Below are 27,715 nucleotides of genomic sequence, written 5' to 3' on the forward strand. Positions count from 1 at the left end.
CCAAAATAAAACTTGTGGTCGCACAGCAAAATATTTGGTCACACTTTAGAGACCTGGCTGCAACATTTATGTAATAGTTTATGCATGTGTCTGTTGGGGGTGATGTGTTATCACGCTTGCTAAATAAATACCGGAGGAAAGTGTAGAGCACGCCTTGAGCATTGTGCCTGGTCCACGCAACCTGCGATTTCCGTGAATCTGATTGGTCAAAACATGCAAAGAGTCTGCAGCAGCACTCTGATGTGAAGGACAGAGAAATTGTGCGCGAGTTGACAAATAAAAAAAAACAGCACTTTGCCCCTCTTTAACACTTTGCATTGATATATTTTAAACAAAATTAAAAGTGGTGTGGTGCTGCCACATCTGATTGAAAAGTGCTATGGCAAATGCCGCCTCACAACTCGTTTTCCGGCGGCCCTGGATAGGAGTGGAACAAAAAGGTGATTGTGCATTGATAAGCACACCAAAGACTGTATTAACGATAAGTAGTAAAATAAAGACGGCACTTCAACAAGCCTATTTCACACCATAGCCTGCAGAATTTGCAAGATTTATTTCATTTTGATTTCAGCAGAAATGAAAATGTTGCACTGACTCGCCAATGGATTGATGTTTCAGCATTGTCTCAATTAAGAGTTTGGCGTTCGACTAGCCACATGCGACATGCACACGCAGTTACAAGCCTGCTAGACCGAAAGTAAAAGACGCAAAAACAAAACTTAAGCTCGGGAAGCATAGAAATAGCGCACATAGAACAGATCTACTGCTTCTTAGACTTGCTTTCAATGAGAATGACAGATCTTTAACACACATTACTATGTGAATTTGGTCAGGTCGCCCAAAAAGTTACATAATGCAGCTTTAAGTCATACACAAGTTTAACTCGGTCTCCCGAGTGGTGCAGTGGTCTAAGGCACTGCATCGCAGTGCTAGCTGTGCCACTAGAGATCCTGGTTCAAATCCAGGCTCTGTCGTAGCCGGCCGTGACCGGGAGACCCATGGGGCGGCGCACAATTGGCCCAGCGTCGTTCAGGGTATGGGAGGGAATGGCCGGCAGGTATGTAGCTCAGTTGGTAGAGCATGGCGTTTGCAACGCCAGGGTTGTGGGTTCGATTCCCACGGGGGGCCAGTATGAAAAAAAAAAAATGTATGCACTCACTAACTGTAAGTCGCTCTGGATAAGAGCGTCTGCTAAATGACGTAAATGTAAATGTGCGTGAAGTTTCAAATGGATTCAGCCATTACTAAATGTGTAATGTGATTGGAATTTTAACATAAAAAAAATAAAAATTACATTGACTAATAAAATATTTAATCAGTCATCCTCAAATATAGGGGATGATGACGCAATCTTTCCAAGAGTTAGCCTGCCCGGGAGTAGGTTAGTTCTGAAGGATTTGTTGCCATAGAAATGTATCTGGTAACGGTTATCCCGAGTTGAACTCAGAATTTACCAAAATTACCTAGCTAACTCCTCAAACCACGTACGTAGTATAAGGCTCTGGACTAGGCTCAATATGTGTCCAGGAAACCGCCCTATCGTGATTAGGTTTGGGAATACGTACGTTTCCAGGCAGGAACTTGATGGCCATGCGCAGGATGAGGGCAGCCCAGAAGATGTGCAGACACTGCAGCACAAACAACAGCCCGTTGAAGAAGTAGAACCCAAAGAAAGGGGGATAGATGGTCAATGGGTACACCCACGTAGTATGTATGATCCTGGGGGAGGAAACAGACAGATCCAGTCAATACAGATCTGCATTGGCAGTCAAAACCATTTTGGCAAAGACTTAAGTAAATCACTAGAATGCATTGCATCCTGTACAATTGATCATTGAAAAATGAGTGCTTTAGACCTATGGATGCAGTTTCCCAGACAACGATTAAGCCTAGTACTGGACTAAAAAGCAAGCTCAATGGAAAAGCTCAGTTGAAAAGGCTTTTTTAGGCTTAATGTGTCCGGGAAACCTCCCCATCCAAGATCTGAGCATCTTACCAGAAAGGGAGTATGACGAGGCGGGTAATGATGAACACAGCTGCAAACAGGATGAAGATGTAGTTGCAGGTCTTTCTCCATTCTGCATAGTTGAACATCTTTGCTGACTAAAAGGAGCAACAGAAAGGGAGAAAAAATAAACTAGTTGGTTGCAGTTGGCAGGCTTAACAGTATGACCAGTTCTGTGAGAGTAGAAATTCTGTAAGCACCATTTATGACTATAATACAATTGTAATGGCCTTTACTGTCCATATATAAATAACACTTCTCTATACTTATTATGGAATGGATATACTATATTTAGGTTTGTAATGATGACATTGTATTGTGTAGCTCAGTTGAGAGCATGGCGTTTGCAACGCCAGGGTTGTGGGTTCGATTCCCACGGGGGGCCAGTATGAAAAATGTATGCACTCACTAACTGTAAGTCGCTCTGGATAAGAGCGTCTGCTAAATGACTAAAATTTAAATGTATGGGGGGCTGTACCTCCAGTAGATAGTCTGAGGCATCGTGCACCAGCATGATCAAAGTCCCGGCACGGATGTAGTTGACCAACCACGAAAAACTGATCAGCAGAATAGTGGCCACATGGTGAACAATCTGCTCCTTAAAATCCTAGAAGAGAGAGAGGGGGAGTTTGTCAGATATGCAAATGATGTGTTTACTTTGTGCACTGCACATCAGATTCAGTCATAAGAGGAGGGGGTAGTTGTTCACTTTAAAATCTTGTTGAAATGTGTTCTAGTTCTGATGGATATGGCACCAGGGTCATGACATTCCTCACCTCGCAACTTGATTATTATGTTTCTTTTGGATGCATTGTTCTGAACTACAATTATTTTAGAGCTTAAACACCGCTGAATATCATCAATGTTCATAGCTTCAAATGTCTGCAGGGACACCTCTAAGCTACTGTTACAGACACCTGGATTCACCACTTATTGATTAAATGACGGAGTAAGAGTGTGTGCATACCGATTCATCCAGTTCTCACATGAGTGACAGTAGGCAGGTTTCCATTGACCCAGGTTTATTTGAGAAAAGCAATGTCGCAAAAAAACAACATTGCGAAGTGTAATGGAAACGGCAGCTATAGGAGAAATGTTCTAAAGATCGACAACATTGTTATCTGTTCGATGGGTGGATTATTGTTTTGTCTAACTTTCTTTGTGACAAATGATGATGGAAACTGTGTTTTTCAAATAAATGATGATTGCCAAATAACTTTTTTTTTTTTTTTTTTATATACTTTGTTTATTGAATTTTCAGTACCAGCATTTAGTAAGTAATTACACTTGAAAGTTATTTGGTATGAATATGGAACAACAATTTGAAGACATCAATACAGCAAAACATGGAGAGACAGACATGAAAGAAAAAAATAGACATTAAGTACATAAATAAGATAAAACACAAAAAAAAAAAAAAAAAAAAAAGGAAGAATATCTGTTTTGATCCAGTTGTTATAGGTCAGCTAGCACAGTTATTACCGTCCTTAACATCCGAGATGTCGTATATGCACATACCAGGCTTCTTACATCACCAATATATAAATATACATCACTCTGGAGCTGCAGGGAAATGTATTCTTTTGACATAAGAAAAGAAGGGAGCCCACTTTGCATAAATTTGTCTACAGACCCATTGAGTGTCTGTTTTATTTTCTCCAACTTTATGCAATTCAAAATAGATTTAATCCAAAGAGCATGAGAAGGGGCTGCAGAGGATTTCCATCTAAGTAAAATTAATCGTCTCGCTAACAACGTGACAAAGGCAATTACATCCTTATTCATTTTGGTCAATTGTATTGTGGGTAAGGAAACTCCAAATAATGCAATGAGAGGGTCTGGCTCGATCTGTGTGCCGCTTAATTCTGAGAGTGTGTTAAAGATGTCTTTCCAGAAACCAACAAGAGATGGGCAGCACCAAAACATGTGCACATGATTAGCAGGGGACTGGTTACATCGAACACAATTAGGGTTCACATCCTTGTAAATTTTTGATAGTCTTGCTTTGGTCCAGTGAGCCCTATGAATGAGTTTGCATTGGATGAGGCCGTGTCGAGCGCAAATAGAAGAGCTATGTACCCTTTTGAGTGCCTCTTCCCATAGTTCATCAGATATTTCCTCACCCAGTTCCTCCTCCCAAGAGGATTTGATATTGTTTAATGAGATGGCTTGTAGTGAGCAAATTTGACTATAGATTATTGACATTGTGCCTTTCTGATTAGGAAGAGGGTGAGAAATGTGTCGAACTGTGTTCCACTAGAAAGGTTGGGGAATCCTGGATCTATGCTGCGGATGTAACTCCGGACTTGTAAGAATCTAAAAAAATGATGTCTGGGGAGACCAAATTTAGCTGATAGTTGTTGAAACGTACTAAATGTATTGTTAGTATACAGATCTCTGAATCTTTTAATACCGAGATTAGACCATGTTGAGAAAGCACCATCAATCATAGATGGGGAAAAGCTGGGTTTGAGGCTACCGGAGCCAAGGAAGAGGTTGTTTGAAACCCAAAGTGGCGCCCTAAATTGATTCCAGATCTTCAATGTTGTTTTGACACATGTATTGTTGGTGAAGGAGGAGTAAGGGCCTGTAATAGAGGAGTGAGCGAGGGAAGACAGTGATGCCGGTGTAGACGAGGCAGCCTCCATCTCCAGCCAAGTTGGGGGGTGGGAATATTACTCTGCTCTGCAACCAGTACTGAATGATCCTAAGGTTAGCGGCCCAATAATAGAATCTGAAATCTGGTAGAGCTAGACCGCCGTCTGGTTTGGGCCTCTGCAAGAGCTGTTTTCGCATCCTAGGAGGCTTTTTGTCCCATATAAAGGGTAGAATTAGGCCGTCGATCTTTTTGAAAAATGTATTGGGTAGAAATATTGGAAGGCACTGATAGAGGTATAAGAATTTAGGGAGAGTATTCATTTTAATAGAGTTAATTCTAGCAACTAAGGAGAGGTGTAGCAAAGACCACCGTTCCAAATCGTCCTTAGTACGGGTTAAGAGAGGAGCAAAGTTGGCTTGAAAAAGGTTTTCAAACCTAATTGTGACATGTACCCGAGATAAATAAAACTGCTGTGTGCTATTTTAAATGGCAAGTTATGTAAAGGGGATTTTTTTTGCAGCCATGTTAAGTGGCATCAATTCACTTTTACTGAGATTTAGTTTATACCCTGATATGTGACCGAAGGATGCGAAAGTGGCAAGGGCAGCAGGGACAGAGACAGAAAGATTGGATGTGTATATTAATAAATCATCTGCATATAAAGACAGTTTGTGTTCGTGCCCGTATCTGACTATGCCTTTGATGAGGGGGTTGGAGCGAAGTGCTATTGCAAGTGGCTCTATGGCGAGGGCAAACAGTAAGGGACTTAAAGGGCAACCCTGACGTGTCGATCTTTGCAGAGGGAAGCGATCTGATTGAGTGTTATTAGTCCTGACAGAGGCTTGGGGGATGAGTACAGAAGTTTTATCCAGGTCATGAATTTGGAGCCAAAGCCAAATTTATTTAGAGTGTAAAAAGGTATTTCCATTCCACCCGATCAAACGCTTTCTCCGCGTCCAGGGATATAATGGCTTCAGAGGTATTGTTGACAGAAGGATTGTATATAATATTAAATAATCTTCGGAGATTGAAGAATGAGTGTCTATTTTTTATAAATCCTGTTTGATCCGGAGAGATAATTGATGGGAGGACTGTTTCTAGCCGCGTTGCCAGAATTTTGGCTAGAATTTTATAGTCCACATTTAGCAGGCTAATTGGACGGTATGATGCACAGTCAAGAGGGTCTTTGTTTTTTTTTAAGAATAACACAAATGGTTGCTTGAGTGAGAGTATGTGGGAGAGCACCATTTACAAATGCATCATTGTACATTTCAATTAGAATAGGGGCTATTTTGGTGATAAACTTTTTATAAAACTCTGTCGGGTAGCCATCAGGCCCTGGGCTTCTCCCAGATTGAAGGGATTTGACAGCGTTAGACAGTTCTTCAACAGTGATCGGCTGCTCTAATTTTTTTACCAAATCCCGGCCGACCGAAGGCACAGATAGTGAGTGGAAGAAATTATCCAATTCCAGTGTATCCGCTTTACTTTCAGAGGTATATAGAGACTGGTAAAATCTCTTGAACTCCTCATTGATCCCCCCAGGATCTAATGATATCCCAGATGATGTACGAATTTTTGTAATCTGAGATGATGATGATTGTTGACGTAACTTGTGAGCTAATAATTTACTGGCTTTCTCTCCTTGTTCATAGTAAGTGCTCCTAGACTTGACAAGCATTTCAGTAACCTGGTCTGTTAATAGTGTGTCAAATTCTGCTTGCAGAGTTAAACGTTCCTTATAAATATCTGGGGATGGTGAAACGGCATAAATGTCATCTAATTGGGCAATACAGCGTGTTAGCATAGATAACCTATTCCTTTTCAATTTGTTCTCATGTGCGGTGTAGGAGATAATTTCACCTCTGATATAAGCTTTCAAAGTTTCCCAGAGAGTAGACGCAGAGATGTTTGGGGTTCTATTTGTAATCATGAAAAAGTCGATTTGACTCAAAACAAAGTTGACAAAGTGTTCATTACTGAGCAGTTGGGTTTTTAGTCGCCAAGGCGGTCGCTGATTGTCAACATTTTGAAATGCTACTTCCATAGTAACAGGGGCGTGGTCAGATACAACAATTGGGTTATATGAACATGAAGTTATGGAGTGGAGGAGCCGGTCATCAACAAGGAAGTAGTCTATGCGCGTAAAAGTGTGGTGAACCGATGAGAAAAAAGAGTATGCTTTCCCAGCTGGATTAACCATTCTCCAAGGATCTGAGACTGCGAATTCAGACATAAAGGTTCGAACAACTCTAGCTGAGGTTGATAGGGTGGTAGGTTTAGTGGAGGATCGATCCAATTGTGGGTCTAACCAACAATTAAAGTCACCTCCTAAAATCAACATATGGGTGGACATATCTGGGAGTGTAGAGAAAACCGATTTGAAAAAATCACCGTTGTCCCAATTAGGAGCATAGATATTAACAAGAAGAACCTTTGTATTGAGCAGCCTACCACTGACAATTATATATCTACCATGGGGATCTGCGATCACCTTAGAACATGTAAAAGGTACCGATCTGTGAAGTAAAATAGCCACCCCTCTCGCCTTACTCTGAAATGAGGAATGGAACACCTGACCCACCCATCTGCACCTAAGACTTGAGTGTTGTGATACCTTCAGATGAGTTTCTTGGAGAAAGATGATGTGAGCTTTCAAATGATGAAGATGGTGTAGCACCTTACTACGTTTAACTGGGTTATTTATGCCCCTGCAGTTCCAAGTAATAAAATTAAAGCCATTCCCTCCAGCAGTATGGGCTACACTAGGCTGAGTCATATCTTAAGAGAGAGAGAGGATGTGTAAAGGACAAGGTACAATGTAAACTGAAGATCTTAGTTGAACCTAAAAGCGCAAATGTAAAAAACAAAGACAAACGAAGAGGCACAAAAAACATATACAAACTATATACATGAACAAACCCTTCCCTCACACCCGCCCTTGCCGAAGCATCTCCCCAAATGAGATGCAAGCAAAACCCTAAATACGAAGAAAGTTTAGAGCTAAGCATGATAACTCTTACTCTGTGCTACCTAAGATTAGTGACCATTTAACTAGAGTAAGCCAAACATGAATAGAATGGTCCCCAATAGAGTCTAAGGAAAACTATCCTCAATTAAGAGAGGTTTAACCTCGACGCAGATGGTAAATGATCAGACTGAAACAGCCATGCAGACCCCCAGATATTGGCATTAGAGGCGGCAAACCTGGGCTGGAAATAAAAAGATAAAGAAGAGAATGACATTCATATGTCGATGAACCCAGCAGAGATGGCTTCGTTAGTCACCCATTCGGCCTGCTAACTAGCCTGCTAGGAAGACCAGCTAGCCAACCATTTGTTACAAACCATGCGGTACAACAGCCGCTTTCACGTTCTTGTTGATGAAATCTGCCGCTATAGCCGGGTCCTCGAATCTGTGCATGGAACCGTCCGGTAAAGTCAGTCTCAAAACCGCAGGGTAGATGAGGCCGAACTTCACGCCCGGGCAGGTGTGTAGTTGGCGTTTCACAGCTCCAAAGCTAGCCCGCCTCTTAGCCACAGCTGTTGTGTAGTCCGCAAATATCGAGACTCTTTTACCCTTATGTAGAAGAGGGGATGCTTCTCCCGATCTTCTCAGTATGTCGTTGCGGACGTGAAAGAAATGCACCCTGATGACAAATGGTCGTGGGGGTTCTCCATCCCTGGGTCGGCTACGCAGAGTGCGGTGAGCCCGGTCTAGCAATGGCTTCTCCTCTAGCCCGAGCAGCTCCTGAAGTAGCTGGGCCATGTACTCCGTGGGTCTTGGGCCCTCCACTCCCTCCGGTATTCCCAATAGACGAATGTTGTTCCTCCGCATTCTACTTTCCATATCTTCGCATCTATTATCGAGGAATGCCACCCTAGTTGTCAATGAGCCGACGCTAGCCTCTAGCTCGCTAATGCGAGTGCCGTGGTCTGTAGCCCCTCGCTCCAAATCCGATAAAGTCACCCCATGTGCGTCGAGCTTATTCTGTATACTCTCGATAGATTTTTTAAGCTCGTCTTTGATCGTTGATATCTCTGACCTGAGGTTGGTAGAGAGACAGTCAATTTTTCCGAAAATGTCGGCTTTGAGGGTGCCTATCACGGATTGTAGCATCTCCACAGTCAGTGTTTCCGTGGGGCCGGCATTGGTAGCGTTCGATGGCGGGGGTGAGTCGGGAGAAGTTGCAGGCTTGTTGCGGCCTGCTCTTGCAGACTCTGTTTTTGGTCGGGTTGATGTCATTACGAATTTAAATTTATTAAACTTGAACTGAGTTGTTTATGGGTCTCTTCAGACGCCTGGGCAAACAGAAATGTATGCAGTTTTGCAAAGTTAAATATATAAATTTGGTCACTAACTCAGGAGCGATAGGGAGACGCGTGCTACATCCTTGGCTTCCAACAGCGCCCCGCCAAATAACTTTTAATGGTAGGCCTACGCAGGGCAAGTGACGTCATCACATATCTATAAAGCTCCACTCCGCATTTCATTCTAAATGCCTACTGTTTGCTAAATCAATTTTTTTCCAACTCAACCAGGACAAGGATTGTCTTGACTTTCAAGAATGCCTGAATTGCTTCGCCTTGCTTTTCTAGTTGGCTAGGAACAGAAAATGATGGAAGCGAGTTTCACCAGCCAATTATTTCAGATCTAAAAGGAGTGCAAGTTTCACCATGGCACGGACCATGTTGATACGTTGGCACAATTATTTGAAGATGGCAAATTATTGCATTCTAGCAATGCTGGCTTTTGCGGGCTACCTGAGACATGAAACAGATAGGAGGGAAGGCATACAGGCTGTCGACAATTTATTAATGTGCAATTTGCCTAAATTGATAAATGTAAACACCTCAACCACTTAATTTTTATATTCAACCATTTTTTTGGGGGGGGGTGACGACATTACGTCCACCTTTTTTTTTTATCGACGACACGGTTCAATGGAAACGCACCGTAGCAGGCAATTGGAGCATGTATTTTCTATGCAAACATTCTAAACGTCGACAAAAAAATCCCTGGACAACTTAATGGAAACATAGCTAATGAGTGCATGTATCCATGTATACTTTCCTACTTACAACTGAACTAAAACGTTGCCCTAGCCATGAGCTTGAGGCGAGCAAAAAACTAACAAGCCCAATTTAGAGTTCCACTGCAATTACAGCTAACAAAACGACACAAATGTTCTCACAACCAAGTCTCTAAAACCATTGTTTTGGATCAGCCCAATTCATTCCTTGTGTCTGTCAAATCAACCGACAAACAGGACTGGATTTCAGTCAAGTCTGCTGACTGTTTTGAAGAGTTGCCACTTTCCATTTGGGCTCACCAGCTGGAAAATAAATACGGCTGGAGAACATGGTCAATCAGTGTCCACTGTGATACCTTTCCACAATGTGCCGGTCACATATTAACCCACAGATGCCCTAGACCAGTGTTACCCAAACTCGGTCCTCAGGACCCAAAGGGGTGCACGTTTTGTTTTTTGCCCTAACACTACACAGCTGATTCAAAGCTGAATGACTAGTTCATTATTTGAATCAGCTGTGTAGTGCTAGGGCAAAAAACTAAACGTGCACCGAGTTTGGGAAACCCTGCCCTAGACACATTAACACCCTTCCCTATGAGACATACACACAACAGGGAAGAAGGGAAATTGGTTGTGATACCCAAACTGACATCTGCTGAGATGTGGTTAGCTCCGTCTCTTATCTCTCTCTCTCTCTGCCCTCTTGACAAAGATAAGGTCTCTCCTGTTGCCATTGTAATGGTACTGTTGTATGTAAATTGTCAATGTTTCTGAATTAGGCTCCACTTACTTTACGCTTGACATCCGTTGCCACACTGAAGAGCAGCGATATGTAGAATCCCAGCTCAATCATGTAGTACCAGTACTGAGAAGGCAGCAGTGGCTGTAAGAGGGAAGAACAAATATGCTATTTAGCAGATACTTCTATCCAAAGCAACTTAAAGTAGTGCATGCATACATTTTCGTAACATTTATAAAAGGTGTCTAGAAATGCCAAGCTAGAATCATGTACTGGAAACCTTTGAAAAATCCTTTATGTTTGGGATTGTCCCAAAATGTGGCAGACACTGACATTGTAAAGTTTGTAGACCAACTAAACATTTAAAACCAATTACGATTTAGAGACCAACAGTCTTACAGTGGACATACCAGTGTGGGGAAGCCATTCCACATCTCCTCCATGTCATAGAACCATGGTTTCTGGGAAGAGGTTCACATATTAGTGAGGATTTCAGTCTTAAACCAAACAAGCACAAAATGGCACACGCCAGAGCAAAGGTATAAAACATTAGAGGCAAAGCATTGCTAGAGAAAATATATGCCAACAGTAAATGATGGTACTCACATCAATTAGGGCACCCAGGCCAGCAATGAAAGCAAGAAGGTAAAAGGTAAATCTCCAACTGTAAGAGAACGCACAGCAACCTCAGAAACCCCACAAGTTCACACAGCTTAACACAATTTCACACAGCTTACAACAATGTCACATGTACACACAACGGAGACAATACAAACTAGGGCTCCTTCAAGACAAAGTAAAGCATAAGCTACAACCACCTGTAAACTATATAAGAGCGCTTGTATTTTGATCAGGTGAATAAGACTTGCATCAAATCATGGTATAGAAAATAACAGGCAGATACAAGACTCTTTTAAAGAAGGCACACGACACCTAACATGTTACACAGTAGAAATATGCCCACGTCGGAAATAAATGAGGGTTGTTTTGACATTCATTCATTACATGTAGGCAAGTGCAAGTTTCATTCAACCATGTTCATCTGTTCCTATTTGCTGTTCCTAATTGCTCTGCTTCTATTCATTTCAGTTCGCAGTACTGTACTTTCTTTGCTAAAACAATTGATTTCAACCATATTCAATACAGAAATGAGTGTAGCCTACATCTCTGATTGTAAAAGCACAAACATAATATTGTGGGTTTGCACTTGGCTGCTGTGGGTACCTGGCTTCCTGGAACTTCTTGATCTGGCTGGGCAGTTCCTGGTTCCTCCGCCGCCGGAACCACCTCTGGACCTGCCGCACCGAGCAACCTGACTGTTTAGTTAACTCCTCCACTGAACTCTGATAGAGAGAGACAAGGGTTAGAGGGCAATTTAATGCTAATGTATCTTAAATTGTATTGTTTTACTGTAAAATGTGTTGCGATTTTAAATGCACTTTAATTAATGGTTGATTTAATGTAGCAATTGTGCAGGGATTTGACTTAGGAGTTGTGTGGCGTTTGTGTGAACTATTGAACTGAGTGGTCACTTGGATTTGGTCAATGGAATTGTATGGTAGTTCCCTACATGGAGGATTAGGAAGGAGTTGACGTTCGACGCCGTTATGTAGCATTACAGTTATGCTGTGCAATTACCTGTGAGGGGAACTTCGATGCATTGCAGAAATAACATTCCAGTGTGGTGTTGGGAGCAGCTTTGACACGAGGTTTCTCCCTCACTCTAAGTAAAGAGGCGAGTTGAACGGCCACGGTCCTGGATAGTCATAGAGGACGCAAAGGAGGAGAGGAAAGTGTGGTTAGGGACTGTAAATCAGTTCTGGTTGTTGCTGCAGTGAACACATAAGTCGACAAGGCTAGATGAACAGGCAAATGAGATTTGAGCAATACAGGTAAAAAACAACAGCAAGCTAATGAAACATAGCGAGGCCATTGCAATGTGAGGAGGGAGAGGAATTGGTTTTGTCCTCAATGTCACCCTATTCCCTATATAGTGCACTACTTCTGACCAGGGCCCATAGGATTCTGGTCAAAAGTAGTGCACTATGTAGGGAATAGGGTGGCATTTTGGGACGCACCTATCGTCTTGGGCCTGGAGTACTGACCTCTCAAATATCTGTCGGATAATCAGGAAGCATACTGCAATGGGGAAGATGACCCAGAGATCACTTCCTTTAGCGAAGACTAGGCCATCCCGGTCCTTGAGGTCGGCCCAACCCAGGCCTGCAGGGAACCACAGCCGGTCCTGCCAGACCCAGTCACTGAGCCAGGTCAACATTCTGAGAGAAAAAAGAACAAGAGAGAGAAACATGTAAGAGACATTCAGACAAAGGGGTGACGGCCAAAGCCTTGTACAGTCTGACAAGACATTTCTTTGGTAGATCACATACCAAAATGAAAGTATGTCCAAAATGATTCAAGGAAAGAAACGCCAACTCAAATATTTGTACGGAATGTATTGTTGTGTTTGTGAATTTTAAGTTGCACTATGCAGAAATCGCTCCACCATTTCCTGGTTGCTAAAACTCTAATAGTTTGCCTAATTTCAGTTTGTGACAAAATAAGCTAGTATAGTGTAGAGAAATATTGTACCATCTAAACCACTGTGAAATATATTTTCCATAACCAAAAACATTGTATTTTCAGCTAGTTGAAGCTGGTGTACAAAACCGAAAGTAAAAAGACACAAAAACATAACTGGAAGCATAAAAGTAGCTTACATAGAACAGATCTACCGCTTCTTAGACTTGCTTTCAAGTATAATTATTTCACATTGCTATGTGAACTTGGCCAGGTCGGCCAGAAAATTACATATTGCTACTTTAAATTGTGGAGGTTAAATATCATTAGACAATAGGTAAAAGAGGACTACTATTTGCATCCATAATTTGTATGTGATTGTTTGTGATGTGATTATTATGTCATGTTGATCTTGGTGTGCAGGTGCGTCCATCCATATTTACATAGTCACTCAGCAATGAAAACATGAGCAAGCTGACTACCTAATCTGACCCATCAACATATCCAACAACGCGATGGACTGGTGTATAAGAACTTCAAACACACAGAAGAATCTACAGATGCTTCAAACACCTACTGCAGGACTTCCTGACATTCCCCAGATTAATCCATTAGCTAGCTGAATACAAGCTTTGACAGTGCAGAGCAGCTCTTGTGGCATAGATGCAGCCATTGATAGTTGAGTGGGCAATATGCAGTGTAGGCTTAATTACAACACAGGCAATGGGATCTGCTGTGAAAGGCTCTCAGAGCCACTATGACATCACTGCTACTCATTACTGGCAGGTTTTGAATGCGTTTTCTTTAGTCATCCTTTGGATGGTAGTTTTGTTAGCGACGGCGTGTGAACAAGAGGGCCTGATTCTCAACTTACTGAACTTACTGAGGCACCTTTGTGTCTGAAGTCTGTCAGAGGCCAGCTTGGTTATTTTAAACCACACTGACTATGATAGTTGTACAAAGCCAGATCATCAAATTAATGCACAGGGAGAGAAAATCTGTGCCTAACATCGCACTTTTAACACAATCCTGGGCACAGGAGATGCCTTGTTTTTTTTTTGGGGGGGGGGTTGGATTATTTTTCACTTACGATGACAGTTCTTGTTACAAAAGGGTTAACGAGTATTCGCACAGGGAAGCCTCAGTGCCAGCTACACTAGAGATAATCCAAACAAACCAGTCACTGTTTGACAACACCCCTCTCCTGTCTGTTAATTGATTGTGTAACAAGGATTGTATGCATGGACTTTGAACACTCCTATGCTTACTGTGAATTAACAATAGGGTCGTGGAGCTCTGGCACCTGCCTTTGTTTGCACAGGAGGAAGGACTATTGCAGTTTTTAGAGAAAGCTGGATAAAAAAACAAAACATGACTGTGAAACATACTGACAATAGGACACCACTAACTTAATTCATTGATGGAGTAGCTAGTCAGTATAGCAAGCATACAGTGCCTTCGGAAAGTATTCAGGCCCCTTGACTTTTTCCACATTTGCTACAAGCTTGCCACACCTGTATTTGGGGAGTTTCTCCCATTCTTCTCTGCAGATCCTCTCAAGCTCTGTCAGGTTAGATGGAGAGCATGCTGCACAGCTACAGTGGGGAAAAAAAGTATTTAGTCAGCCACCAATTGTGCAAGTTCTCCCACTTAAAAAGATGAGAGGCCTGTAATTTTCATCATAGGTACATGTCAACTATGACAGACAAAATGAAAAAAAAATCCAGAAAATCACATTGTAGGATTTTTAATGAATTTATTTGCAAATTATGGTGGAAAATAAGTATTTGGTCAATAACAAACGTTTCTCAATAATTTGTTATATACCCTTTGTTGGCAATGACACAGGTCAAACGTTTTCTGTAAGTCTTCACAAGGTTTTCACACACTGTTGCTGGTATTTTGGCCCATTCCTCCATGCAGATCTCCTCTAGAGCAGTGATGTTTTGGGGCTGTCGCTGGGCAACACGGACTTTCAACTCCCTCCAAAGATTTTCTATGGGGTTGAGATCTGGAGACTGGCTAGGCCACTCCAGGACCTTGAAATGCTTCTTACGAAGCCACTCCTTCGTTGCCCTGGCGGTGTGTTTGGGATCACTGTCATGCTGAAAGACCCAGCCACGTTTCAGCTTCAATGCCCTTTCTGATGGAAGGAGGTTTTCACTCAAAATCTCACGATACATGGCCCCATTCATTCTTTCCTTTACACGGATCAGTCGTCCTGGTCCCTTTGCAGAAAAACAGTCCCAAAGCATGATGTTTCCACCCCCATGCTTCACAGTAGGTATGGTGTTCTATGGATGCAACTCAGCATTCTTTGTCCTCCAAACACGACGAGTTGAGTTTTTACCAAAAAGTTCTATTTTGGTTTCATCTGACCATATGACATTCTCCCAATCCTCTTCTGGATCATCCAAATGCACTCTAGCAAACTTCAGACGGGCCTGGACATGTACTGGCTTAAGCAGGGGGACACGTCTGGCACTGCAGGATTTGAGTCCCTGGCGGTGTAGTGTGTTACTGATGGTAGGCTTTGTTACTTTGGTCCCAGCTCTCTGCAGGTCATTCACTAGGTCCCCCCGTGTGGTTCTGGGATTTTTGCTCACCGTTCTTGTGATCATTTTGACCCCACGGGGTGAGATCTTGCGTGGAGCCACAGATCGAGGAAGATTATCAGTGGTCTTGTATGTCTTCCATTTCCTAATAATTGCTCCCACAGTTGATTTCTTCAAACCAAGCTGCTTACCTATTGTAGATTTAGTCTTCCCAGCCTGGTGCATGTCTACAATTTTGTTTCTGGTGTCCTTTGACAGCTCTTTGGTCTTGGCCATAGTGGAGTTTGGAGTGTGACTGTTTGAGGTTGTGGACAGGTGTCTTTTATACTGATAACAAGTTCAAACAGGTGCCATTAATACAGGTAACGAGTGGAGGACAGAGGAGCCTCTTAAAGAAGAAGTTACAGGTCTGTGAGAGCCAGAAATCTTGCTTGTTTGTAGGTGACCAAATACTTATTTTCCACCGTAATATGCAAATAAATTAATTAAAAATCCTACAATGTGATTTTCTGGATTTTTTTCTCTCTCAATTTGTCTGTCATAGTTGACGTGTACCTATGATGAAAATTACAGGCCTCTCTCATCTTTTTAAGTGGGAGAACCTGCACAATTGGTGGCTGACTAAATACATTTTTCCCCCACTGTATTTTCAGGTTTCTTCAGAGCTGTTTGATCGGGTTCAAGTCCGGGCCACTCAAGGACATCCCGAAGCCACTCCTGCGTTGTCTTGGCTGTGTGGTTAGGGTCGTTGTCCTGTTGGAAGGTGAACCTTCGCCCCAGTCTGAGGTCCTGAGCGCTCTGGAGCAGGTTTTCATCAAGGATCTCTCTGTACTTTGCTCGATCCTGACTAGTCTCCCAGTACCTGCCGCTGAAAAACATCCCGACTGCATGATGCTGCCACCACCATGCTTCACCGTAGGGATGGTGCCAGGTTTCCTCCAGATGTGACGCTTGGCATTCAGGCCAAAGAGTTCAATCTTGGTTTCATCAGACCAGGGAATCTTGTTTCTCATGGTCTGAGAGTCCTTTAGGCTATCATGTGCCTTTTACTGAAGAGTGGCTTCCGTCTGGCCACTACCATAAAGGCCTGATTGGTGGAGTGATGCAGAGATGGTTGTCCTTCTGGAAGGTTCTCCCATCTCCACAGAGGAACTCCAGAGCTCTGTCAGAGTGGCCATCGGGTTATTGGTCACCTCCCTGACCAAGGCCCTTCTCCCCCGATTGCTCAGTTTGGCCAGGCGGCCAGCTCTAGGAAGAGTCTTGGTGGTTCTAAACTTCTTCCATTTAAGAATGATGGAGGCCACTGTGTAGTTATGGATCTACAATGCTGCAGAGATTTTTGGGTACCCTTCCCCAGATCTGTGCCTCAACACAATCCTATCTCGGAGCTCTACGGACAATTCCTTTGACCTCATGGCTTAGTTTTTGCTCTGACATGCACTGTCAACTGTGAGACCTTTATATAGACGGGTGTGCCTTTCCAAATCATGTCCAATCAATTGAATTTACCACAGGTGGACTCCAATCAAGTTGTAAAAACATCAAGGATGATCAATGGAAACAGGATGCACCTGAGCTCAATTTCGAGTCTCATAGCAAAGGGTCTGAATACTTGTGTAAAACAAGTTTAATAAGTTTGCAAAAAATTCTAAAAACCTGTTTATTTTATCCATTTTAGAATAAGGCTGTACCGTAACAAAATGTGGAAAAAGTCAAGGGGTCTGAATACTTTCCGAAGGCACTGCATGCATGCGTTTGTCACATCAGTTGCTTCAAACGGCAGACCCTAGAATCTCCTTTACCTTCCAGGTGACTTTTTCACTTACAATGAACTATTTATTTACGATGTCAAAGGACATGGAGGGAAACCGGATCAGACACGTGTCAGATACTTTTAAAAAATACAGTTTTACCTCTAAGGATACAACCCTACATCATGTCAGATATGGAACTCAAAACAGCCACCATCGGGTCTTTACAGATGCAGAAAAGTTTAAAGAGGCTATAGTATGGAATGTGATAGTGAATAAAGATCGAGGTGACTGTTCTGTGAATATTGTCAGGAATAAACAGCCTTTAGTCTTACCCTGTGACAGGAAACTGACCAACCCAGGGTTCTCACAGTGTTACATACTGTATGTTTTCCAAGTGGAAAATGTAATGTGTTTTCTACTATTGCCATTTTGTGTTACAGAGACGTGTCATTATATTGGAAGGGGAAACTAGTTAAGATCCAGAATGAGTGATCGAGTAGGTAAATTGTACTTGCAACAATCTCTGCAAAAGTGGAGCTGGAATTGCAATACCTATACTTTCCCTAGCATGTGGCCAATATAAACAACTCAGGACAACAGGCTCACGCTTTTATCAAATTCACATAGCAGCATTGAAAACATGAAAAACAGTTCAATTTATTATTCATTTTAAAAGGATAAAGTCTATAAAATAATTCACGAGCATTCCATTTGTGTGATGGGAAGATGCAGTGCACTTATCAGTGGTAGAGTATACACATTAGGCTACTAACGAATACAAGGAATTGGGAACTATGGACATATTTACGTTTGTATTGTGATACGCTTTTAGTGTAAACCACACAGACAGAGAGAGAGAGAGAGAGAGATGCAGCACCCTCTGCTCCCCTATGTCCCGCGGCTATGGATGGTGGAGCAGTTTTCAAACAATCTACAGTGAGGGAAAAAAGTATTTCATCCCCTGCTGATTTTGTACATTTGCCCACTGACAAAGACATGATCAGTCTATAATTTTAATGGTAGGTTTATTTGAACAGTGAGAGAGAATAACAACAACAAAAATCCAGAAAAACGCATGTCAAAAATGTTATAAATTGATTTGCATTTTAATGAGGGAAATAAGTATTTGACCTCTCTGCAAAACATGACTTAGTACTTGGTGGCAAAACCCTTGTTGGCAATCACAGAGGTCAGACGTTTCTTGTAGTTGGCCACCAGGTTTGCACACATCTCAGGAGGGATTTTGTCCCACGCCTCTTTGCAGATCTTCTCCAAGTCATTAAGGTTTCGAGGCTGACGTTTGGCAACTCGAACCTTCAGCTCCCTCCACAGATTTTCTATGGGATTAAGGTCTGGAGACTGGCTAGGCCACTCCAGGACCTTAATGTGCTTCTTCTTGAGCCACTACTTTGTTGCCTTGGCCGTGTGTTTTGGGTCATTGTCATGCTGGAATACCCCTCCACGACCCATTTTCAATGCCCTGGCTGAGGGAAGGAGGTTCTCACCCAAGATTTGACGGTACATGGCGCCGTCCATCGTCCCTTTGATGCGGTGAAGTTGTCCTGTCCCCTTAGCAGAAAAACACCCCCAAAGCATAATGTTTCCACCTCCATGTTTGACGGTGGGGATGGTGTTCTTGGGGTCATAGGCAGCATTCCTCCTCCTCCAAACACGGCGAGTTGAGTTGATGCCAAAGAGCTCGATTTTGGTCTCATCTGACCACAACACTTTCACCCAGTTCTCCTCTGAATCATTCAGATGTTCATTGGCAAACTTCAGACGGGCCTGTATATGTGCTTTCTTGAGCAGGGGGACCTTGCGGGCGCTGCAGGATTTCAGTCCTTCACGGCGTAGTGTGTTACCAATTGTTTTCTTGGTGACTAAGGTCCCAGCTGCCTTGAGATCATTGACAAGATCCTCCCGTGTAGTTCTGGGCTGATTCCTCACCGTTCTCATGATCATTGCAACTCCACGAGGCGAGATCTTGCATGGAGCCCCAGGCCGAGGGAGATTGACAGTCATTTTGTGTTTCTTCCATTTGCAAATAATCGCACCAACTGTTGTCACCTTCTCACCAAGCTGCTTGGCGATGGTCTTGTAGCCCATTCCAGCCGTGTGTAGGTCTACAATCTTGTCCCTGACATCCTTGGACAGCTCTTTGGTCTTGGCCATGGTGGAGAGTTTGGAATCTGATTGATTGATTGCTTCTGTGGACAGGTGTCTTTTATACAGGTAACAAACTGAGATTAGGAGCACTCCCTTTAAGAGTGTGCTCCTAATCTCAGCTCGTTACCTGTATAAAAGACACCTGGGAGCCAGAAATCTTTCTGATTGAGAGGGTGTCAAATACTTATTTCCCTCATTAAAATGCAAATCAATTTATAACATTTCTGAAATGTGTTTTTCTGGATTTTTTTGTTGTTATTCTGTCTCTCACTGTTCAAATAAACCTACCATTAAAATTATAGACTGATCATGTCTTTGTCAGTGGGCAAACGTACAAAATCAGCAGGGGATCAAATACTTTTTTCCCTCACTGTACATCACAAATAACACTGAAATGAAACATTTTAGTCAGAGGGTCAAATTACACGAATGATAGGCTACTGTGTATTCAATCAGCCCGAAGAGTAGAAACAATGTTGTGAACATCTCCATTAGTGTGTGATTGCGGCCCGCAATTCAGGGCATTCCTTTGTTCCTGCATGTGGGCATCTTCATGCTTGTGTTTAAAGTAACTGCCCAGTGAAATTTTCACTTTTAAAAGTACATATTGTTAACTCATTATCCAAATAATGCTGTTGACTTGTCCTATACTCGTTTTTGTGGCCAAAGCATAAATTGGAGGGGGATTTATTTTTTTTATTTTTTTAAACACCTACAAACTTGTATCTCATCTCCCTGAGGAGGATGAGCTGGCCAATCAGCGGTCTAGAGGAAGATCAGCTGGCCAATCAGTGGTCTACTTACATGAATATTTGTATTGACTGGTATACACCCACACCCTTCTGTTGTTGTGGTACACACACACACACACAATTCCTACGCAGAAAAGCTGCTTTAAGGACACTGTCACAAACACCGGGAATCTTCCCATTCAGTTGGTCAACTTTTACATTTATTGCTACCCCAGTAATCACTCCTTTCAATAGCGCCCTTTTCTTGAGTGCAAAACAATTCACATTTCTTGCCCCCATTCGTTTAACGCGGAGCGCCTGCTCACTCTTTTTTTTTATATATATACATTTTTGTTTGTTTTTCTCCCCAATTTCGTGGTATCCAATTGGTAGTTACAGTCTTGTCCCATCACTGCAACTCCCGTACGGACACGGGAGAGGCGAAGGTCAAGAGCCGTGCATCCTCCGAAACACAACCCAACCCCACTGCTTCTTGACACAATGCCCTGCTTAACCCGGCCGCACCAATGTGTCGGGAAACACCGTACACCTGGCGACCGTGTCAGCGTGCACTGCGCCTGGCCCGCCACAGGAGCCGCTAGTGCGCGATGGGACAAGAACATCCCTGCCGGCCAAACCCTCCCCTAACCTGGACGATGCTGGGCCAATTGTGCACCGCCCCATGGGTCTCCCGGTCGCGGCCGGCTGCGACAGAGCCTGGACTCGAACCAGGATCTCTAGTGGCACAGCTAACACTGCGATGCAGTGCCTTAGACCACTGCCCCATTCAGGAGGCTGTGCCTGCTCCCTCAAATGAGCAGAAACACAAACAATTATCACAAGACCACTTCTGGTTACCCTCACCGATTCCACAGCACCCAACTCTGTTTTCACCCACCCTGAAACCACAAATGGATCAGCCAAAAGACAAGGTTCCACCTTTTCCAAAAACTTCACTCCTACTTTCACAGACTCATCTTTATCCTGACCCTCGGCGCAATCCTCGGGCTCCAAGAACTTCACCACACCTACCACCTCCGATACTTCGCCCTCATTCACTTCCATTTCTCCTCCTGTCTTCAACTCACTCTGTTTACACTTTCTACCATTCTTCTTTAACAAACCATCTCCCTTTTTCCCGCCATTTTTAACTGACTCAAGCTCACCCTCTTCCTCTCTCTCTCTCTTAGACCTCATCTGCCTCTCTTTTTCCCTCCATTCCTCCTCCGTATTCCAAGTATAACTCTCCTTATGATAGTACTGCACTTCTCCTGACATACATCTTGTTCTTGCCTACTCAAGGGACGCCATTTAACTGGCTGTCACAATCTCCATACAATCAGCACGAACCCCTTGGGATATAGTGCTCAACAGTGCATCCCCTGCAAAATAAATGTACACATTCATGTCTTTCAATCATTGCACCCACACTGCTCGCGCACGTCAACGAGCGTCTGCGTAGCCAGGCGCTAAAATAGAACTTGGGAGGGGCAGAGCTGGGGGTAGAGCAAGGGCTCTGTGATGCGCTGCAGCCTCTTTCTAATTGGGGTGTGCTGCTGCGGAGGGCGCTGCCATTGAGTTTCACTTGGACAGTGACGATTGAATGCCTTGCGCTCGGGACGGCAGCGATCTGTAGTACTCTCTCCACGACCTTCAATTCTCCATCCTCGGCTGTAGGGGGACGTGGATGCACACTTGCACTTACAGTGTGCACTTGTTGTGAGTCACTAGGGTTCACACGTTCACTCGGCATCTGTATGGACTCTTTAGAAGAGCGGTCACTGCCTTGGTTTTGTGACTCTGTCGATGCTGTCGGTGTCGTTGTGGATTTTACGGGGGCCCCACTGAGGGGCTTTATCTGCTGGGGCCTTTGACTTGGTTCCTGGGGCCCCCTGGGGGACCTTCTACAGTGGCGTCAAATGTCTCTTCATCTGGCTTCTTCTCACTGGAGCAGAGACAGAGATAGACAGACAGAGAGACAGACAGTCCTGCCTCTCCCATCTCCTCATTGGTTTTTAGCAGCATATACCCACGTGAAAGATGAACTGAGGTCCACACTCCAGTCCAGTTGGTGGCGCCTTAAAGTTGGTTGCCAACCGCCATATAAAGTCCAAAGAAGAAGAAGAAGCCTGAAGGAATAGAAATTCTAGAAACAAACTCAGTTTACCCTTTTATCTGTGGATTAATTGTTGGATTAGAGGACCTTGTGCATTTCAGGCAAAATAACAACCCAAATGTTTATATCCCAGGACAAATTAGCTAGCAACAGCTAGCTAAATTGCCATAAATGTTTAATGCTTTTCGACCTGTCCCCAAATTAATAGTTGGTTCAGAGTTTGTTTTTATATTTCAACCTGCGTGTCCTGATCGCGTCTGGTGTGGGTGGACAAAAATCAACATGCACGTGATGGCGGAATGCTCCACAGGTGGGCGAAGGACACTGTTATATTGGTACAATACCGCCACCTATGCTGGAGTGCTCCCGCCTGTGTACCGGAGTCCTATCTTAAAGGGTATAATCCAACCCCAGAAATAAAAATCATGAAACTCCTGTCAATTTGGTGAAAGCCTATGTTCTATCAGTGGGTAAAATAATTTCCCCCGTGATTTAACTTCTTAGTGATTTGTCTGTGAAATCAGGAGATCGTATAGGAACGTGTCATCATTATGGAACGCCGTTTGGGTCTTTGCGTGTCAAAAAATATGCGTCAAATAACACTATTTGACATGTCAAATAAGCTTTTAATTTGACAAGTCAAATAACACTATTCTATTATAGAATGTTGTGTGTCCCAAATGTGCACGTGCAAGCCAAGCGCCACCATTACGATCACTGTTAAAGCTGTACAATACTGCGTTGGTAATAAGGCATTATTTGTTCGACCGAATGGGAAAACGTTTGTGTGAGCATTTTAAATTAGATCAGGATCAAACGAGCAGGATCTAAAAATGTTTGCAAATATCTTTGATACAAATGTTATTAGCAACTTCTGGGGTAGCTAGCTTTAGCTTGGTACCTAGCTAGCGCCAATGCAACCAGCCTGAAAACAATGACCAATAGAAACTGCAGTCATTTTCAATATTCTTAGCAATGATTTAGGAATCCATGTGAATAAGTATTAGCTAGGTAGCCACTTGTTGTTCTCCTATTGAAATAACTTGGTAGCCAGCTACTTAACCCTGTTGCCCAAAACTAATGTTATAAGCAGCCAGCTAGCTTCATCTGGCTAGTATGGCTTGACTGGACCGAGTTATGTGTTGTGAAGCTAGCCACAATAGTGGAATTTGCCTTTCGCCTTCAAAATAAAGGTCCCTATTTGAAAGTGATGCAGAAGGTTACAATTGGTGGAAACATGCCATATTTAGACTAGACAATGTTAAACAATGTTGGAGTGTTGGAATGTGGAGCAATGAAATGGAGTATCAGTCTACTCGGTGACACCCACAGAACACAACTGTGAAGAGTTTAAGCAAATATTAGCATCGTAGCTCTTATTGCTGGACTTTGACAGTGGGAAATCACCTCCGCAGTCAGCCTATTGTGCTTATTGACATTCATATTGCACTGTACAGCCTTACCTAAGGATTTGGGATCAATTAAATGGGGTATCGTCATGACAAGTATATATTTCGCTTAGATGTGCTCAATCTAAACAGTGTACCAAATTATTCAACTCAGTTTCTCCTTCAAGTACCACCTTACAACGCACCCTGTGTGTCTGTGTGGGAAAGGGTCATTGCCATAGCAACATACTCTGCACTCGCTCTGCGCAGAGAAGAAAGTTGAACTCTGTGAGAGACTCCTAAATTGATAGTGCAGTTTGTTTAGGCGATTTTACTGTGTAGCTACGTTTGTTAGCTACCTAGCCAGCCCAGCTAGCTAGCCAAGCCAGCCCAGTTAGCTAGCCAAGCCAGAGAGCATTGCATTGTGGGTTTTGTAGTCGACTTGAACTGCAACAGATTTCCAAGATTTTCACGTTGCTACCAACCTTGTTATCAGTGGCGTGTATTCATGGATGCCAAGGGAAGCCAGGCTTCCCCAAAAAAATTAGCAATAAAAGAATGACAAGAATTTCTATTTTCCTTCAAATCACAAGAGGCTGAAAGTATCTCACAGGACAAAGCATCCGAGCGAGCGAAACAGCGCCCCTGTCTCTCTACGTGTAGGCCATCTAGCTGATACTGGCTGGTCCAAACAAGTATGACATTGTTGCCACCTGTAGCATTGAAGGCAAGGGAAGCCGCAGAGCATCTGGCCTCTCTTGACAAAAAAAGTATTACATTTTTTTGCCAATCAGCATTGAGCTAAACTGAGCGAGCTCAACTGTGAATGGTCCTGGCGCACTAAAAAACAAAGTGTCAAGGGAAGCCAGCTTTGATTTGCCGTCACTCCTATCAAATCCCATTGAGAGCATACGTCATTGACAGAAAAACTTGAATTGTTGCATCTCGCTGTGCTGTCCTCTGGTGGCTGGCTAGCTAGCTAGCTAAAATGGTCCCTTTCCTAAATTAGCCATGGATGGAGATACGGATTTGGACTTGTGGTTTTACTTAATTCTCTGTACTGGCCAATCATTATAAAAAGCTGTTGTGCAGCAACTCACTGCCTTCCTGAAGACAAAACATTTATACGAAACGCTTCAGTCTGGTTTTTAGACCCAATCATCGCAGTGTGACTGCACTTGTGAAGGTGGAAAATGACATTTTAATGGCGTCAGACCAAGGCTCTGCATCTGTCCTCGTGCTGCTTTTGACACCATCGATCACCACATTCTTTTGGAGAGATTGGAAACCTTAATTGGTCTACACAGACAAGTTCTTGCCTGGTTTAGATCTTATCTGTCAGAAAGATATCAGTTAGTCTCTGTGGATGGTTTGTCCTCTGACAAATCAATTGTACGTTTCGGTGTTCCTTAAGGTTCCGTTTTAGGACCACTATTGTTTTCACTATATATTTTACCTCTTGGCGATGTCATTCGGAAACACAATGTTAACTTTCATTGCTATGCGGACGACACACAGCTCTACATTTCGATGAAACATGGTGAAGCCCCAAAATTGCCTACCCTGGAAGCATGTGTTTCAGACATAAGGAAATGGATGGCTGGAAATATTTTACTTTCAAACTCTGACAAAACAGAGATGCTAGTTCTAGGTCCCAAGAAACAAAGAGATCTTCTGTTGGGTCTGACAATTAATCTAGATGGTTGTACAGTCGTCTAAAAAAAACAAAAAACGGTGAAGGACCTCGGCGTTACTCTGGACCTTGATCTCTCTTTTGATGAACATATCAAGAACAGCTTTTTTCCATCTTTGTAATGTTGCAAAAATCAGAAACTTTTTGTCCAAAAATGATGCAGAAAAACAAATCCATGCTTTTGTCATTTCTAGATTAGACTACTGCAATGCTCTACTCCGGCTACCTGGATAAAGCACTAAATAAACTTCAGTTAGTGCTAAACACGGCTGCTAGAATCTTGACTAGAACCAAAAAAAATTGATCATATTACTCCAGTGCTAGCCTCTACACTGGCTTCCTGTTAACCTCCCGAGTGGCACAGTGGTCTAAGGCGGTCTAAGGCTGGTTCGAATCCAGCCGGCCGCGACCGGGAGACCCATGGGGCGGTGCACAATTGGCCCAGCGTCGTCCAAGGTAGGGGAGGGAATGGCCGGCAGGGATGTAACTCAGTTGGTAGAGCATGGCGTTTGCAACGCCAGGGTTGTGGGTTCGATTCCCACGGGGGGCCAGTATGAAAAAATATAAAAAATAATGTATACACTCACTAACTGTAAGTCGCTCTGGATAAGAGCGTCTGCCAAATGACAAAAATGTAAATGTTAAGGCTAGGGCTGATTTCAAGGTTTTACTGCTAACCTACAAAGCATTACATGGGCTTGCTCCTGCCGGTCTCTCCGATTTGGTCCTGCCATACATACCTTGAATAAAAGGTGTGGTTGAATTATCTTTTTATTGTCTCGGTCTTTAGGCCTATATATCACGGTCGCAAGGTATATGAATTAACAGGTTACAGAGCAAATAACGCAATTATCACAACACAGGTTGTAATATGGCTTTTGGGGGCTTGGTTTCCCCAGTGGTTTTACCCACGCACCGCTACTGCTTGTTATAACGACAAAATGACATTTGTCCACAAATAATATTGTTTTCACATATTAGTGTTATTTAACACTGTTAATCATAGGAATTTGTGGTTTGGATGGAACGCCCCGCAATCACATCCTTCTCAACAAGATTTCCGGTAACTTTCTTTGGGGTGTGGAACTTGGCTATCGCTCGTTATTGAGTAGGACATTTCCTCCGCAACCAATGTAAGCTCAAACGAAGGACATCCAAAACATTTGTTTTCACGATTTTCTTGTTTCCAAACGGTGTTATTGTGCGATAGTTCATGGTTGCGTTTCAAACCATAATCTTCATTTATTGCCGTGTTCCTAAACAAACATCACCACGAGATCAGACAAGATCAACTCACACTTAGCCTATTCGGGCAAACTCGAGTTGATAGGAGTCTGTCGTCATCCTGAATAGTTTGAAAACATTCAAAAGTATGTTTATATATCTTTGTAGGCTACACACGCCGATCGAGTTGGACCACATCTCTGATTTCACGTATTCATTTAGCCTACATCCGTTTTGCCCCGCTTGAGGATGGGTGAATTTCGAAGCCTATTGGCTAGGTGTGGTTATGTGGGAGACAACTTGTGGAAAAGCAGTTATAGGCGCGCGTATCTCCCGTGACCATTAACTATCCATGGGAGACTGAATGTTTTAATACTAACAATGCGAGGTTAGGACATAGCCTGTTTTGAAATGGCAATTGCAAAAACTCAAACAAAACCTGTATCACATCTAGTTCAATATAACGGTGGGCAATTTACCTCCTGATCTTTCACGCAGGTAGGCCTGTTCACCGCGGTGTGAAAAGGTGGAAACTCCTACCGCCCCTGGAATATTGAAGAGTTCTGTATGTCCCCTGTAGAATAATCACTTGTGCGCTGTACGGAAGACGCCACCAGAGAGAATCCAATCTGTTGATGAAAATGCCCTGCAGTCTGCTTTGAAGATTATTATCCGGCCTCTCGATCTCCGCCAATTCTCTGCTTTTTCGAGGAAAATGTAATACTTCCCCTTGTAGCACTTTCTCCCTTCTGAAAGACTTACTTTTCGTTGGGATGAGGGCCCGCATATAATTACTTTTCTGTTTGCTCGGCGCAATATGACAGATGTTTGCCGGGAATAGGCGTCGGTTTGCCCGGTGTCTCAGTTTGCCGAATGGTAGTAGAAGACGGTAGAGTGGGAGGGAATCAAGCTATTTAAAGGCTTGGACGTGTTGGGACCAATGTGTATAAACCCTGGATGACTGACAGGGGGCGCTGTTTCGAAGCTATCCCGCAGCCATCTTGGTAGTCCATTGTAAAAAAGGATTTTGGAAGCTATAGAAATGCATTTATTAATGCCTACATTTGTTTTTCACACCTTCATTTTATCAAAGACACCATAATGCATACTTTTACATTATATTATGTGAGCTAAACATTTTTTTTTAAATGAAGGTAAGAAAACATTTAAAAACAAATCCTTAAAGGGCCAAT

At 43.0% G+C, this 27,715-nt stretch overlaps 1 protein-coding gene across 1 annotated transcript in view; it reads right to left on the minus strand.

The window, feature by feature from the left end:
• The window catches only part of cers2a (ceramide synthase 2a), a 34,752-nt gene extending 7,356 nt beyond the window's left edge, over nt 1–27,396 (minus strand). The window contains exons 1-10 of the mRNA XM_041882860.1: nt 27,002–27,396; nt 12,481–12,654; nt 12,014–12,131; nt 11,600–11,718; nt 10,982–11,039; nt 10,786–10,836; nt 10,427–10,519; nt 2,484–2,612; nt 1,997–2,103; nt 1,566–1,719 (exon numbers count right to left, since the gene is read on the minus strand). Coding sequence (XP_041738794.1) covers nt 1,566–1,719; nt 1,997–2,103; nt 2,484–2,612; nt 10,427–10,519; nt 10,786–10,836; nt 10,982–11,039; nt 11,600–11,718; nt 12,014–12,131; nt 12,481–12,653 — 1,002 coding nt within the window. The 5' untranslated portion in view covers nt 12,654; nt 27,002–27,396. The remainder of the gene's footprint in view (nt 1–1,565; nt 1,720–1,996; nt 2,104–2,483; nt 2,613–10,426; nt 10,520–10,785; nt 10,837–10,981; nt 11,040–11,599; nt 11,719–12,013; nt 12,132–12,480; nt 12,655–27,001) is intronic.
• Between the last annotated feature and the right edge of the window lie 319 nt (nt 27,397–27,715).

This window comes from Coregonus clupeaformis, chromosome 8 (assembly GCF_020615455.1).
Source record: "Coregonus clupeaformis isolate EN_2021a chromosome 8, ASM2061545v1, whole genome shotgun sequence".
Taxonomy (NCBI): domain Eukaryota; kingdom Metazoa; phylum Chordata; class Actinopteri; order Salmoniformes; family Salmonidae; genus Coregonus; species Coregonus clupeaformis.